Source organism: Papaver somniferum, chromosome 8 (genome assembly GCF_003573695.1).
Source record: "Papaver somniferum cultivar HN1 chromosome 8, ASM357369v1, whole genome shotgun sequence".
Taxonomy (NCBI): Eukaryota; Viridiplantae; Streptophyta; class Magnoliopsida; order Ranunculales; family Papaveraceae; genus Papaver; species Papaver somniferum.
The window spans coordinates 148,015,386-148,030,792 of record NC_039365.1 but is presented as its reverse complement, the minus strand read 5'-3'; the positions used below and the strand labels follow the sequence as shown (position 1 = coordinate 148,030,792).

The 15,407-nt window shown below is 35.4% G+C and overlaps 1 protein-coding gene across 1 annotated transcript; it reads left to right on the top strand.

The window, feature by feature from the left end:
• Positions 1-5,918: 5,918 nt before the first annotated feature.
• LOC113303425 lies at positions 5,919-10,146 on the top strand. The gene is made up of 9 exons (XM_026552455.1): positions 5,919-5,978; positions 6,516-6,756; positions 7,510-7,764; positions 7,953-8,353; positions 8,626-8,715; positions 8,911-9,011; positions 9,141-9,187; positions 9,296-9,372; positions 9,612-10,146. The coding sequence occupies exons 2-9, from the start codon at positions 6,666-6,668 to the stop codon at positions 9,915-9,917; spliced, it is 1,368 nt and encodes a 455-aa protein (XP_026408240.1). The 5' UTR covers positions 5,919-5,978; positions 6,516-6,665; the 3' UTR covers positions 9,918-10,146.
• Positions 10,147-15,407: the final 5,261 nt, after the last annotated feature.

Genomic DNA, 15,407 nt, shown 5'->3' with positions numbered 1-15,407 from the left:
GGTCACAAGATTTTTTTCTTTCCAAGCACATTCTCAAGCAAATAAATAAAACTTACATATTCCCAAGAAGAAGAAATCTATATGTGTTGTCGATTATAGATCCATAAGCCTATGTAATACTTCTTATAAGATCATCTAAAAACGGTTAGTCAACAGAATAAAACCATTAAAGGAGAAAATCATTTCCCCTTTTCAAGCAGTTTATGTTTCTGGTAGACTAATTAGTGACAACACTGTCATTGCTCAGGAGATCATTCATTTTATGAAGAAAAAGAAGGGCCAAACTGATTAGATGTCTTTGAAGTTGGATATGTCAAAGGCCTTTGACATATTGGAGTTGAATTTTCTGATTAAAGTTCTCATATATTTTGGTTATCTATATGATCTCCTAAGTCTAAATCCAAAACCATACTTGATTTTGAAATTTCGAATCTTGCACGATTTGGTTGTAGGACTACTTCAAGTTGTACCACTTTAACCATCTCTCCTCAAGGTAGCCAACCGGATAAAACTGTTTCCTTATAACTTCTTTGGATTTTATCCACGGAAATACTCCCTTACCTAGGTTTTGCTTTTAATGAGCCTTCCATATGTTAGAGCATGATTTTGTAGCTTCAATGCTGCAAAAGCAATCTTTTCCTTTGAAGAAAGAAAAATATGTTCCTAAAATTTGTATCCAATCATCCCATTTTTATACATCAACACTCCAATCGTGAAGTGGAATTGTTAATACCCAAAAAATTAGTCTTAGGTAAAACAAAGTACTGTCGAAGTACTTTCTTTAGGTTTGAAAATCAAAATCATACAAAACGATCCTAAACCAAGAAATTGGTCACACGTTTTGCTTTGGTTACAAAGAGATAAGATGGGTTGATCTTAGGAAAGGGAAGGCAAAGAGATTTGAGGAAATTAGTGGTGATTGAATTGTTGTGTGTGAGGTTGTCGAACTGTGAAAGAAGCAGAGCTTGAGATTGATAAGCTTTCCCCGTTTTCTGAATAGGCTAAATGGCCTATTTATAGTTGTAAGGAACAATCACTATTTCCTCGTAAGTAGTGGAGATCGTAAAGAGATGGAGATAGTGGAGGTAATGGTAAAGTTACGCCCATTATGTTAGGGAAGTTTCCAGAAACCTATAAGCCATTACTCCATTATTTTACCACTTCCTTTAACCACTCTTAACTGTTAGCACAACTTGTTACTTCCTTATCATGGGGTGTTACCACGCCCCACGTTGCTGTAAACCACCAGACCAATACCCATAAATAATTCCTCCATATAACATGTTTTTGATTTCTCGTAAGAGTTAATAGAGTCATGAACTGTCTCTTGTCTTTTCCGGGTTGCCACGATGTACATGGCTGAGTAATAGCTTGAGCTTAGCCAGATTTGTCGAAGTGATATGGTCATAATAACGGAGCATAGCTTTATACTACAAATGATATGGTCTCAAAATTTTAATACTTTTAACAATTGGAAAGACACTTATGTACAAAGAGATATTAACCATACATAACACATGTAATATCTGAACATGGTATTATGAATGTTCAGACAATAGAATGGTCCTCTAATTTCCCTGCTTGGATACCTGATTGCATCCATAAGGATAATCGAGGCTGCTCTTCGGGAGTCATAAGTACCGGATTTCTGAGGTTTGCTAGCTTTGTCGACTTCAAACATATTTCCCACCTTGATCTCACGATCTAAACGGAAATCAAATAGGCTTATCTGTTAGAGGCATATTGGTATTAAAAGTCTTAGCTTAAGCTGAAGAAACTCTTTGATTGTAAAGACGTCAGCTAAGGGAATCAATTGTGCATAATCTTGCGAGATTCAAGAGACGATAGGAGCGCGATTATAACTGAATTTCTTATAGGGTGAATTCGGTCTCAACTACATTCTAGTCCAAAGTTCTGATAGTAGACTAGTGTCCGTCGTGGCATAATAGAGTTTAATATTCATATCTTGACGAGGTTCCAGGGTTTTTCTGCAGTTGCGGTTTCCTCGTTAACTAAACTTTTGATGTATTGTGTTTTTACTTTTCCGCATTATATTGCTAATCTTTATCTTTATAATTGAAATATCACAAGTAATACATAATCAATCTGAGTTATATAATCCATATTGATTGTGATCGATTATAAGAACTTGTCTTGTAGAATTCGTATCTTGAAAGATAAATGATAAGTTTCGTGCTTGGTAGAACTCCGATCTGGTATAAAAAATTGGATTCAACTAGATTTAACTTGGATATTGATCTTTGGAATCGTCCAAGTACTCTTACTATTATATGAGGTTCACAAACTATATTGTCTAAACATTCTTATTATAAGAGAAAGAGATATAAACTCCTTATACAATTTTGTTTAAGGACCATTAAATTAATATACATGAAAGTGCATTAAGGTTTTCCTTGTACAGGATGCTGAACGGAAAAATTGGCGGTGTAGTTCGTATCCTGGTTTTCACCTCGAAACTTAATTATGGATTGTCTCAAGATTTCAATTGCTTTCCATAGTCTAAAATACACTTATGTACAAAGAAATATTTACCATGTAGCACATGCAACCGCTAAACATAGTACTTTGAATGTTCAACCCACAAAAAGTCCTCCGTTAGGATATCTGATTGCATCCATTGGGATAATCTATGTGCAATCTCTTTCAATTTCAATAAACTCTTTTGTATTGAAAAAGAAAAAAAAGACAGAATACAAAGTTTGCAAGCATTGCTAAAATCAGCGTTTAGAATACGTGGTGAACCTTACTTTTCCTTGAGCTTTCCACCTTGCATGTTAACAGTCCCCAAACCATGAATCCCTTCCAAAAACGCAATGCTACTGATGGGGATACCATATTGCGTGGGGGTGTACCAAGTTATAAATAAGACAAAATTTGTAAGACAAATTATAAATAAGACAAAACATGTTTTGATAAGGGATTGGTACACCCCAAACAATATGTATCCCTATTGGAAAATTTGTTGATTGGTCCAAAGCCCATATAGTTATTTATAGTAAGGTCCAACCAGAATTTTTTTTATCCGGAGGTCCAAAATTAATAAAAAAATAAAAAAGACCATAATACCCCTACTACCAAACGTGTGTGTCTACACTGCTTACAAATTTGAGTACATATCTGGCACACTGCTCACAAATTCGAGTACATATATGCTAACAAATTTGAATACATATATGCCGCACTGCTTACAAATCTGAGTACATATCTGTCGCACTGCTTACAAATTCGAGTATATATCCGCTGCTTACAATTCGAGTACATATCTGCTGCACCGCTTCCAGGTAAAGTACATATATGTTAGAATCAATTATAAATAAATTAGCACATATTTCAGTATTGCGCATACGTACACATGGATCAAACAAAAAAAAGTGACAAAACTCTGAATAAAACAGAATCAAAAGAAGTTTCTATCAGTACGCCTTATACGTACTGCGTATTCATGAAATAAAAATCAACTGCCTGTAAAAAAGAATTGATGAATCCTCCAAATGTCAGAGTTCAGTACCGTACCTCAAGCCAAACTGATGTAGTTTCACTTCCTGTGAACAGGTATTGACCTAGAAAGATGGTGTCTCCTTTCTTTACTGCCTGCACAGAATCATATAGCTTAGGATAACATAGTCACACAGGTATCGCAAAGACAACAATTGGAAGGTTCAAGGGAACATCTACACTGTCATCCTTCTTCCTAATCATTGTTTTCCAACTTTACGATAAACATCAACAGAACGCAAACATATTCGAATTATGTGACAACAATTCCCAAGCCCAAACTGAAATTACACTATGATTTAACCAAAATTTCAGCACACCTTTGCTAATCCATCATAATTGATTGGCAATACATCTGAATTTGCTTCTTTATCTTGATCCGGAGTCAAAACAACCGATGATTCAGCCTTCAGTGCAATCGATTTTTCACTTTTATTAAGAACTTGCAATTCAGGGCCTATTGTATCTAGCATAACCTGAAACAAGTGAACAACAAGATATGCACATTTATTATCAATTTTCACTCTATAATCCATAATAGCAATTCCAAAAAAACGATTCAAAAACTGCAACAACAACGAAGATCATGACAATTCCTTAAACAATCCAATACAAATCAACAAAACTTACAACACAGAGCTTCTTAGTACTCTTAACAAGTATGATTAGTATGATTTTGAGAAAATAAAGAAAGAAAATAACTAGAAAATCAAATTGAGAGTTCAAATAAGCTAAAACCATCAAAATCTAACCAAAAAATCGAATAATTACGATCAAGATTCATAAAAACAGTACATCATATACGTACTGATGTTTAATACACAAGCAAAAACTGAAACCAAACATATAGAAGCATAGTAAACACAGAAAAATCAGTACGTCATATACGTACTGATGGTTAATACATAAAACTAAACTGAAACCAAACCAAAAGCCAACAAAATGAAACTAAAATTCTAGATCTACAAACGAAACAAACGTAAAACATGATTTTATAACTAGATCTGGACTATTTTCATCAAAAACCTTCAGTACATCATATATGTATTGATGATTAATACACAAAAGCAAACTAAAAACAAACCAAAGACCAACAAAACCGAGTTAAAACATCAGATCTAATAATGAAATGAACATAAAACATCACTATCTATCTAGATCTAAAGTATTTTTACCAAAATTGAAGTAAAAAATTAACGAATCAAGCATGAAGATCATAAACACAAAAAAACTGAATTTAATTCCTCTTTTCGGAACCTTAAAATCTGAATTTTGAATTCTTTTTCCCATGAAATCAAGAGATTTGGATCTCAGATTAAGATAGAATCAATAAAAAACTTAAAATAAAGATCAGTATAGGTAAATCAACTTACGAAATACCTCAGAATCAAAACAAATATTTCAGTATTACATATACGTACTCATGGATCGAACCCAAAAATCAATTAAAAAACGCTGATAGAATCCAAAAACAATGACAAAACTTTGAATATAACCGAATCAACATCAGATCTAATACCTAAACATTAGATTTTGCTATAAACATAAAAATTTCTCTAATCCGAGAAGAAAAAAAACCTAAATTAAAATTAGCTTTTGAAGAAGAAAGGAAAAATGAAAACCTAAACTATACCAACAGTAAGGAAGTGAACCTACCGATTAATCTTATTTTGAATTCACGAATTGATCAACACTTCAGAAGATCTTCATAGCCGGAGCTTTTCACCGAACCACAAATGAGAAAATGAAGAAGAAGAAGAAGAATAGATCGAGAAATGAAGAAGAAATGGATTTGGTTACTGCTTTATATACTTAAGGGTGTTTTCGGTATTTAAAAATACGTCCTCATATATTCCACACGTGTGCAGGACCTGGGCTTAAAAAATTTGGTCCATTTTCATGTGTTCTTTTAATTATGGATCTCTGATTAGTGGGCTTTAATGAGTGGACCTGCCACTAACTAAGAACACTATAATGGTACCTATTGGTAATTCCTACATCCTATTAGCACCCATGCGAAAACGACCGGTCTCCTAAATCCTAAATACACCATCAAAACGTTGGTAACAATAGACCGAGGTCTCGTGGACATCACTAGATCATCCCATACGCTGTTTAGCATTCCCCTTAAACAAACGTCAAAAAAATTCAACGACATTAAAATATCCTGCATGTGTGCCACGTAATGGTCAACTACTTTAACGCCCTTTTCAGTCACCGCTAATTTTCCATCTTATGATTCTTATCAATAACTGATTAAGTGGGCCCAAAGAGACATCTCCCAACACGTGGCACAATCTTGTCATCCGACACTATTTCCCACGTTGTACTGCCACGTACTGAAAATAAAAAACGCACCCACTCCAAACTCCAACAGTTATCCTCCTCCTTTTCTTCTCCGTCCGGAATCTCCAAAGAAAACCAGAGAGAGATTCAGAGAGATAGTGTGTTACAGATTAAAGGTAATTAGAGATTAATAACTTTCTAGTTTAGAAAAATTATAAAAATAAATAAAAATAAACCTTAAAAGGAGTTTTTGAAATTAAAGGGGAGGAAAGTAAGTAATGACGAAATTCAAAAAACGGTCGATACGTTTAGTATCACGGATATCAACGTGTTCATCAATGTTCTTATACTCCACAGCTCAAATCAGTAAAAATCTTATTTCTTCTTTTAATTTTATTAATCCAAGAATCCCACCAAATATTATCTTCTATATTTAGCAATATCTATTAATTACTCACCTTTTTTATTTTTATTTTTATTCTCTTAAAGAACAATACTGCAGTGTTTTTTTGTTATTGTTTTTATCTAAAAAAAAATTACTCTAGGGTTTTTTTCTTTCTTTTTTTCAAATGCAGAGAGGGTTTATAGAAAATGAAATTAGGCTTAAGAATTCTCCTCCTTCATCACCAAATTCTACATCATCATCTTCTAATTCTTCATCGTCTGATCATTCTGCTGCTAAATTATCACGTTTTAATTTTTCAATTCCTCAGTTTCCTTCTGGGTTTGTTGGTGATGAATTTATTCAAGAAAAGAACAGGAATTTTGATGAATTTGGAGATTACAGAGATGATAGGAGGATAATTGAGGATGATAGGAGGAAGTTTTTGAAATCCACGGTACCAATTCCAGTGCAAAACTTGATGGGTTCAGTTCCTCCTGGTGGTGATGCTGCTACTGATTCATTTTCGAGGAACTTCATGCAGAATAATGGCGTGTTACAATCACAACTAGGTATGACTCAGTTTTCTGCATTTGGAATTTCTTTGTAATATTCTTTGCTTGTTTTGAACGGTAGCATATAACTTGACTTGTGACTCGGCATTTCTTGGCCTTGGTAGTGACAATGACTCAGTTCATGGATTTACTGATTTATTTTATTTTCTATTAGAGTGAGGACCCCCATAATCTCTTAGTTTCTTGCAGTTCATTTTTGTCTTTCTATAATAACATTTGGCCCAAGAGAACAAAAGAGCGTTGTGCTCGAAATCTGATCCGGAATTTCAGCAGACCAGCTGAGTGTGAGGAGAATAAGCATGCAATTGGTGATTTTGATTATCATAAAAGAGAAGTTTTAGGTTCTGCGTTCGGGCATGGTTAGCTAAGATAAGGAGATGCGTAGCTCAACAAATATTTTGATTATCATAAAAGACTCAACGGATTGGTCGCCTACCTTGATCTTTATAGCCTGATGTTAGCTTTAAAGATTTTCCATGGCTAATAAATTTCTGGGTGAAGAGATTTTTTGATATTTGATATTAACATTGGTGATAAGATTAAGATGCATGTCAGCTCATTGTTTTAACGACAGTTCAATTCTTTTCTTGCTCTATCGTTTGTGCTAGAACCTGAATGGTTTTTGATTTTGAACTTCCACCATTGTTGGAAGATTGATTGGTTATTCATCATTTGAGAACTCACTCTTGGTCTCTTGATCATTATCCAATAATCTTTAGATTACCTTGACAGAACCTTCTTTTGTTTTAGGTACCATTGGAGGTAGGGCCGAGCTTGCACCCATCCCTCCCAAGGTGGAAATTTCCTGGGGTCAACGAACTGTAGAAAATCCCTGTGCATATCAGTACATCCCATACAATGACATTTCTGTTTCAGGAAATGCAACACCAAATTTGAAGCGGAAGGCCGAGGTTTCCACAAATTCATGCGATCCTGCACAAATGGAAAGCTTATTTGGCCAATTTCCAAGTGGTCCATCTAAAGATTCAGGTAGCAACTATCAAGGTAATCTAAAGATTATTGGATAATGATCTCTCACCAGTACTTCATATTTTTCTAAAAAATCATAGAGAACATCCCTATCATGCCGAGCAGTCACTTACTTTCTCTCTTTTTTTGTTATTTAGTTATTTTTTTCTGATCCTCTGTACGGTTTCCAGTTATTTGAATATGAATCTTTTGTCTTATTGCAGTCCTTCAAAGTGGGTTTGATCCTGTTCAAGCACTTCCCCAGAATCCCTATTTTCCAATAACAGCAAGGAGTCAGCCTGTGAATTACTCCCCAATCCCACCTGTCAATCTTGAACCAACTGAAAAACAAGAAATGGATTTCTTCGCAAAATCTTGGAGTCAGTGGAGCGAAAATTCTGTAGGTGGTAGTGATGCTTCCTTGCCAGTGAATAACAGGAAGGTGGTTCGCCCAAGATTCTCAAGCAGCATGAGTATGGCTGTAATTTCAGATGAGAACAGAAATGCCAACTCAAAACCTTCTGCCAAGAATGGATACCCACTCTTTCCAGAACACAATGCATTAGAAGCCTTTCCTGTGTTTGATCATCCTTCATCAAGTTCACATAGACCTGAAGCTGAAGAGGTTGGTGTTCTCCCGTCTTTTCTTAAAGCAGTGCTAAGATATCATAACAGTAAATATCCTCCACTTATTTGCACTGCAGCAATGTTGATAAAAATTGAATATTTGAACAAATTAAAATGTTGTCTGTTTCGTCTGGATTTCTTTGGTCCCAGAACAGCTGTTACTAAAATGTGTTGGCTATATAAAAATACTCTTTTATTGACTTGACATGTTTTTTCAGTAGTTGATCCAATATGTGCTGTAGTTTTGATCTTGGTTTGTGTTTTGTTCAGGAGACAGCACGCAAGGGTTTTGTGTTGCTTGTGCAGAAGGAGTTGCGGAATACTGATGTTGGCAACCTGGGTAGAATTGTCATTCCAAAAGTAGGACAACGGACTGTGCAGAACCTTTAATATTACATAATTAATATATATACTAAAATATATGGACCACTGAATGTGCATATGAGATCGCTGTGGTTCAACGAGTGGGTCTTTTTTCAAAGAACGTATGTTTTCCTCCGGTAGATGTTATAAAGGTAGTACATTGAGTTTTAACAATTGGATTTCGTTTTCTAGAAAGATGCAGAGGCGAACCTACCTCCATTAGAGGCAAAAGATGGAATTATCCTACAAATGGAAGACATGAACTACTCAGTTGAGTGGAAATTTAAGTATAGGTATGTTGAAGTATTATTTTAAAGCGGAATTACCGGTGATTAGTTTGGAATCCAAATATCTAATGCTTTTGAGGGCATCAAAGCTTTTATTTTGCTTCCAAGTCATTTATTACTTGTTCTTCTTTGTAGGTACTGGCCAAACAACAAAAGTAGGATGTATGTTATGGAAAACACAGGCATGTACAAATTTATTGTAATCATCTTTCTGGCTTTGCTATCACAGTTGTACTCAATTTGCTCTATATTCATGTACTCTTCTGACCGGAGTTTCAACTTTTCTTTAGGGGATTTTGTGAAGATGCATAACCTCCAAGCAGGGGATCTTTTGATTGTTTATAGAGAAGAGAATTCTGGAAAATTTGTAAGTTGTTTCTCTCTCTCTCTCTCTCTGGACCTCCTGACATTACTAGCGTACCATGATCTTATTGATTTAAGGTTTTGATTAGTTGAGGACAGTTTTTTAGAAAATGATGTAAAATAGTGTTATCCATAGTATGGGCCCAAGCTGTCGTCTCATTTAGGTATTATGATCAACCTGTTGTGCTGGTATTCAGCTATGTCCGAAAAGTTGAGATTGATGTCTGTTTTTTTCTTTCTCAGATTGTTCGTGGGAAAAAAGGAACTAGACCAGTTTATGCAGGGGATACAGTGGAGTTGAGGAGTACAGCGGAGATGAGGAACCATGGAAGGGTGGTGGAAGAAAGAGAATTAGCAACTGCACATGGACAGCTAAACGCTGAACAAAGATATGCCCCAGCAGGTGACTTCTTTTTTGATTTAAATGCTGGACAAGACATGATTGCACCGGCAATACCATTCGAGTTTCATGCAAACACTGGTGGACTTCCTAAATCTCACTTCCTTCCAGGGCCTTTGCTGAATTTACATCAAGATGATGTTTCTTGAATCTACCACCTTAATGATAGGACGAGGCATTATCAACCCTCAGGAGAATCACAGCACTGCTCTTGACTGTATTAACCACCCCTGTGGTTATCTTACATATACCTGAACAAATCACACCTGCTGCTGCATGCATATATCTTTTTTTGACATCCATCAGTTTTTCTTTGTAGTTTTTTTTTTCTTTTTTTTTTTTTGTCTATAGACAATACAGAGCATTTTTGTTTCCCAAGCAAATTGAGGTCTTAATTTTGTTTGAAAGTTGCAAGTTAATGAGAATGATATCAGACAGACCAGAGAGTAAAGTAGGCGGGAGGGGAGGAACCTTTGGGATTTTGATTATTGCCTTTGATTTCGGCTCCAAATGGTCTTGAATTGCTACTGATGACTTTAGTGTAAATTGATAGCCTGGACAAAGTTATCCAATTTACTCCGTCAGGCCAATGATATTACTTCTGGTTTTTTGTTTTTTTTTTTGAAACTGGAAATTGAATTGATTAATGGATAGAGTTTACATAGTTAGCCTCCTCCTGAAGTTTATGAATAATTTCAACTGGAGGATTAACAGCCAAACACCACTCATTCTTTGAGTTGTAGCGTTCTAGCTAATTTAGAAAGACAATCGGCTACTTTTTTTTTTTTTTTGGAACATAGGAGCATTTCCAAAAGACATTATTTTTTTCTTTTGGAACATAAGAGGAGCATTTCCAAAAGACATTATTTTTTTCTTTTGAAACATAAGAGCATTTCCAAAAGACATTACTACGAAGTAAAAGTTTTATGTCTAAAATTAAATTAGGTAATCTCCAATCGATATTTAGAGTATTGGAAATTATTTTTTTCTTTTGGAACATAAGAGCATTTCTAAAAGACATTACTACGAAGTAAAAGTTTTATGTCTAAAATTAAATTAGGCAATCTCCAATCGATATTTAGAGTATCGCCATTGACAACATCCACTACAAGCTTAGCGTCCAGCTCAAAAACCACCTTTTCTAGATTCTTTTCCGATGCCCATTTCATTGCTTCCCATAAAGCCTTGCTTTCAGCTTGCTCCTGACTTGATACTGCAGCTAAGTAGATGCATTTCGTGCCTTGGTGCGTACCTGCAAAATCACGACAGATCGGTCCAATGCCTCCAGAGTTATTAGATGCAAAATAAGAACCATCAGAATTAATTTTAAGGTAATTTGTAGTATGAGACTGCCAGTGTTGATTAATTCTATTCTGAGGTGCAAGAAGCATGGGGTTAGTTACTGACTTCTTTTCAATAACTGCAAATTCCCTTCTGCAATTTTGAATAATAACTTCAGGAGTAATGTTGGCCCCTTTGAAAACTTTATCACACCTAGCAGTCCAGATGGACCAAGCAATAATTGCCAGCTTGTAAATTTCTGCTTCTTGAATCTGCATGTTTATAAGTTTGTCAAACCAATCACAAATCCAAGTTGCTAGTGTGCTCCCCTGTAATATATGAATTCCACTGACTACAAACCACACTGCTTTAGATAAGGGACAATCTAGAATGATATGACTGACAGATTCCAGGTTATGAGAGAAAAAAGGGCAGCCATAATCATCATCTTGAATGCCCTCCATCCATTTTTCTTTAGTTGGCAATATATCCTTCACACATTTCCACAAGAATTGCTTTGTTCTTGGCAGAATAGGTAATCTCCAAAGTTTTTTAAAGATTCTTTGCATCCTTATACCCACAAAAGGATCTCCATTTCTATCTTTTAGCATTTTGTTATAGGCTGACTTTACTGTGAAATTTCCACTTTTTTCAAGAGTCTATACTAGCCTGTCTTCATGGTAAATGTGAATGGAGATATTAAGGATTAAAGCTGCAGTATGTGGTTCAAATAGAGCACGGATTAAGCTTGTATTCCAACCTTCATTATTGGTAGAAAACAGTTGGTGCAGAAAAGTGTAATCTTGAGCATTAGTAAAACCTGACTTAGGAGTTGGTGGATTTTCCAGTTCTGGTATCCATCTATAATGCCATATCAATATTTTCTGACCATTTCCAACACTCCAACAGCTGTACCTTTTGATGAAGTGAAGTTCAGAGCTGATGCTTTTCCATGACCATGTGGAATTGTCTGAATCTGTGATGTTAAAGACTTGACCATCTTGAAAATATTTTTTCTTGGAGAGAGGCAGCACAAATAGAAGTATTATCAGTACATAATCTCCATGCAGACTTTGCAAGGAGAGCTATGTTGAATAAATGAAGATCCCTGAATCCCAGACCTCCTTCTTCTTTAAAATTGTTGACATTTCTCCAACTTATTAGATGTTTACCTTTGTTTGTCTTCTTGTTTCTCCAAAATTTTTGTTGGATAGAGTTTAACTGATTAATGGTTGTATCAGGTAACTTAAAACAAATCATATGGTGGACTGGGACAGCATTAGTCACATGTTTAATCATAACTGATCTTCCTTCTTCTGAAAAGTTAGAACCATTACATCTTGAAAGCCTAGTTTCCATCTTGGATACCAGTGAGGAGAAAGCGATCTTCTTGTTTCTTCCTACAAAAAATGGGAGACCAAGGTACTTTTCTTCTTCAATATTCATTTTCCTGACTTGAAGAACACCACTTATTAGTTGACAAGAATGTGGGTTCATATTGTTACTGAAATATACAACATATTGTTAGTCTGCACTTGATTAGCTTTACAAAAGAGTAAGCAATCATCTGCAAATAACAAATGGTTGATCTTGGGAGCATTTCTTGAGATTTTTATACCTGTTAACATATTCATATTTTCAAGATGATTCAATTGTGTAGAAAAAGCTTCCATTGCAAGGATAAAAAGGTAAGGAGATAAAGGATCTCCTTGACTAATTCCTCTTGAAGGTTTGAAAGAAGCAGAAGGTGAGCCATTAATCATGATTTCAACTTGAGTGGTGCTGATGCACTGCATTATAAGATGACATAATTTATTGCAGAATCCAAATTTCCTGAGAACCTCCATTAGAAAAGTCCACTCAAGCCTGTCAAATGCCTTAGACATGTCCATCTTGAGAGCAAGATGGCTTGTTCTCCCCCTTTTTCTTTTCATTGCTTTCACAAGTTCTTGTACTAAGCAGACATTTTCAGATATTAATCTACCAGGCACATAAGCATACTGCATAGGAGATATGATGTTTACCATGTGTTTCTTGAGTCTTAATGCAATTATTTTAGAGATGAGTTTATAAATTGTGTTGCAAAGGGCAATGGGCATGAAATCCTCCGGCTTATGAGCTGTAGTAGTCTTGGGAATCAAAGTAATTCTGGTGTTATTGAGCTTCTTCAAAAGAAAACAAGAACTGGAGAAATATTATTCTGTTTTACAAACATCCTCTTGAAAAATTTGCCATTGAGATTGATAGAAACCGGGAGGAAAACCATCAGGTCCTGGAGAGGTCCATGAATCCATTAACTTTAAAGCTTCAAAAATCTCTTGATTATAAGGAATTGAAACTAAAGCATCATTGTCTTGCTCTGAGATACATGAAGGAATGTGCTGAAGAAAATTTTCACTATCTCCAGGATTTGAAGTAGTGCTCAATTTTTTGAAGTGAGCAACAAGTAAATCTTCAATGGTGCTTCTATGTTCACACCATGATCCATATGGGGCTTGCAAGGAATCTATTCTGTTCCGAACTCTTCTTTGATTAGCTCTGATGTGGAAGAATTTGGAGTTTTTGTCCATGTCATTGTAGAAATGGTCCTTGCACTTCTGTCTGTTTGAAGAAGCTTGTATTTCATTCAAGGCATCGATCTACTTTTCAATTTGAAGAACCTTCTCAGTATTACTACCTTGGAGATCTGTAGCTTGCAGTTGAGACAGTTGTTCTTGAAGGACAATAATATTATTCTGAATCTGACCAAACATATTTTACTCCATTTAGATAAGATGTGTCTAGTGTTAGACAACTTGTCATTCATGACAAAAGTTGCAACACCTGTATTTTTAGAAACCCAAGCATTTCTAATTTCATTAATACAAGAATCATTCTCTAGCCAGTGCTGATGTGATTTTCAATTGAGTTGTAGTAGTAATAGGTTCGTTGAGACTTGTGAAAGCAAAAGATTTTAGAATTATAAAACTTGAAAATAGAAAACTTATTGCAAAATTGATTTCAAGATATTAAAAATAACCAAGACACTGATTCTACTATCACACATGAAAAATTTATGGTAAATAATCCAAAACTCTAATTATCTTCTAAGTCCATTATTTCTTAATTCACAAATAATCAGGCATATCCTCAAACACTAATTGTATTCCTTAAGCAAAGATTATCTAAACAAAGTATAACCTATCAAATTGAATCACAAGTAATTAAGAAAATCATGCAAACAATTTAAAACTCTGTAAAGCAGTGATTGAGTGAATTATAAATTATAAATTAGAGAGAATAAAATAGTTACCAATTATTCATGCGTGAATAGCTTCCCCATTTCCTTGGTTGTGGGAGAATTAGCTCATCATCATGTTGGAAACACATTCAAAATTCATTTTTATTGCTCAAAGGGTGTTTACAAAGATGAAATGGAGAAAAACTATTAAAAACCGGGTTTGTAACAGTTATAAGTGTTACAAACCGAACCGTTACGAAGAACGATATATGTAAACTGTCACTAATGCTGTAGCATACGACCCTCATCCCTCTATCGTTGTCTCTATTGATAAACGACTGTCTCTATGGGTCTTTTGTCCTTCGTGTTCTTCACAGCAGCAGAAATGGTGATTTCTGCAACTTGATTTTCTCGACTCTGTGATGCTCTGTAATCTCCCAAACTCTCCGTCACCATTCTCTATGCTCCCACAAGCCTTTTTATACTCGGCATGCACAAGAATAACGTCTCATTCACTCCTCAAATATTCACCATACTCGCAGTAAAGAAAAAATATTCTCGGGTTGTTTTCTTTCCATTCTTGCCTTCTCACGCTGTCAATCAGCGTTTACACGTTCCAAACTTGCTGCTAGTACATGAAAAATTGAGTCGAATCCTCTCCAAATACTCACCAACCTCATTTATACTCGGGATATGCTCGTGCTTTGTTGTGTCCGACAGAGTCCTCTTTTTTTTTCGATTCTGAGTCATCTATCAATCCTGTTTTATCGAATCTGGAGTGATTACCAACCCTGTTTAGTCGAAACAAGGTATATCCAATCCAAAGAACTCATTGAATCCGGCCAAAGCTCCCGCAAAATCTTGCCTGAAATACCCGTGAAAAGTTCACACCTCTGTTTCTTTCTAACTCGAGTTCTAGCCAAATTCAATTGACAAAATCACTCCTACTATCCCTGTTATGCTCTAACAGATGCTTGCCATCAGTTTCAGCCATTGAGTCTCCTCGGAAGAGCACCAAAACTCGAACCCTAATTCTGCCATTAAAACACCAAGTTTTCCGGCCAATTTCCAAATTCAAAGGTGAAGAAGGTGACCTCCCCCTAACCAAACCCGGGGTGCAAATAGCAGGTGCCCAACT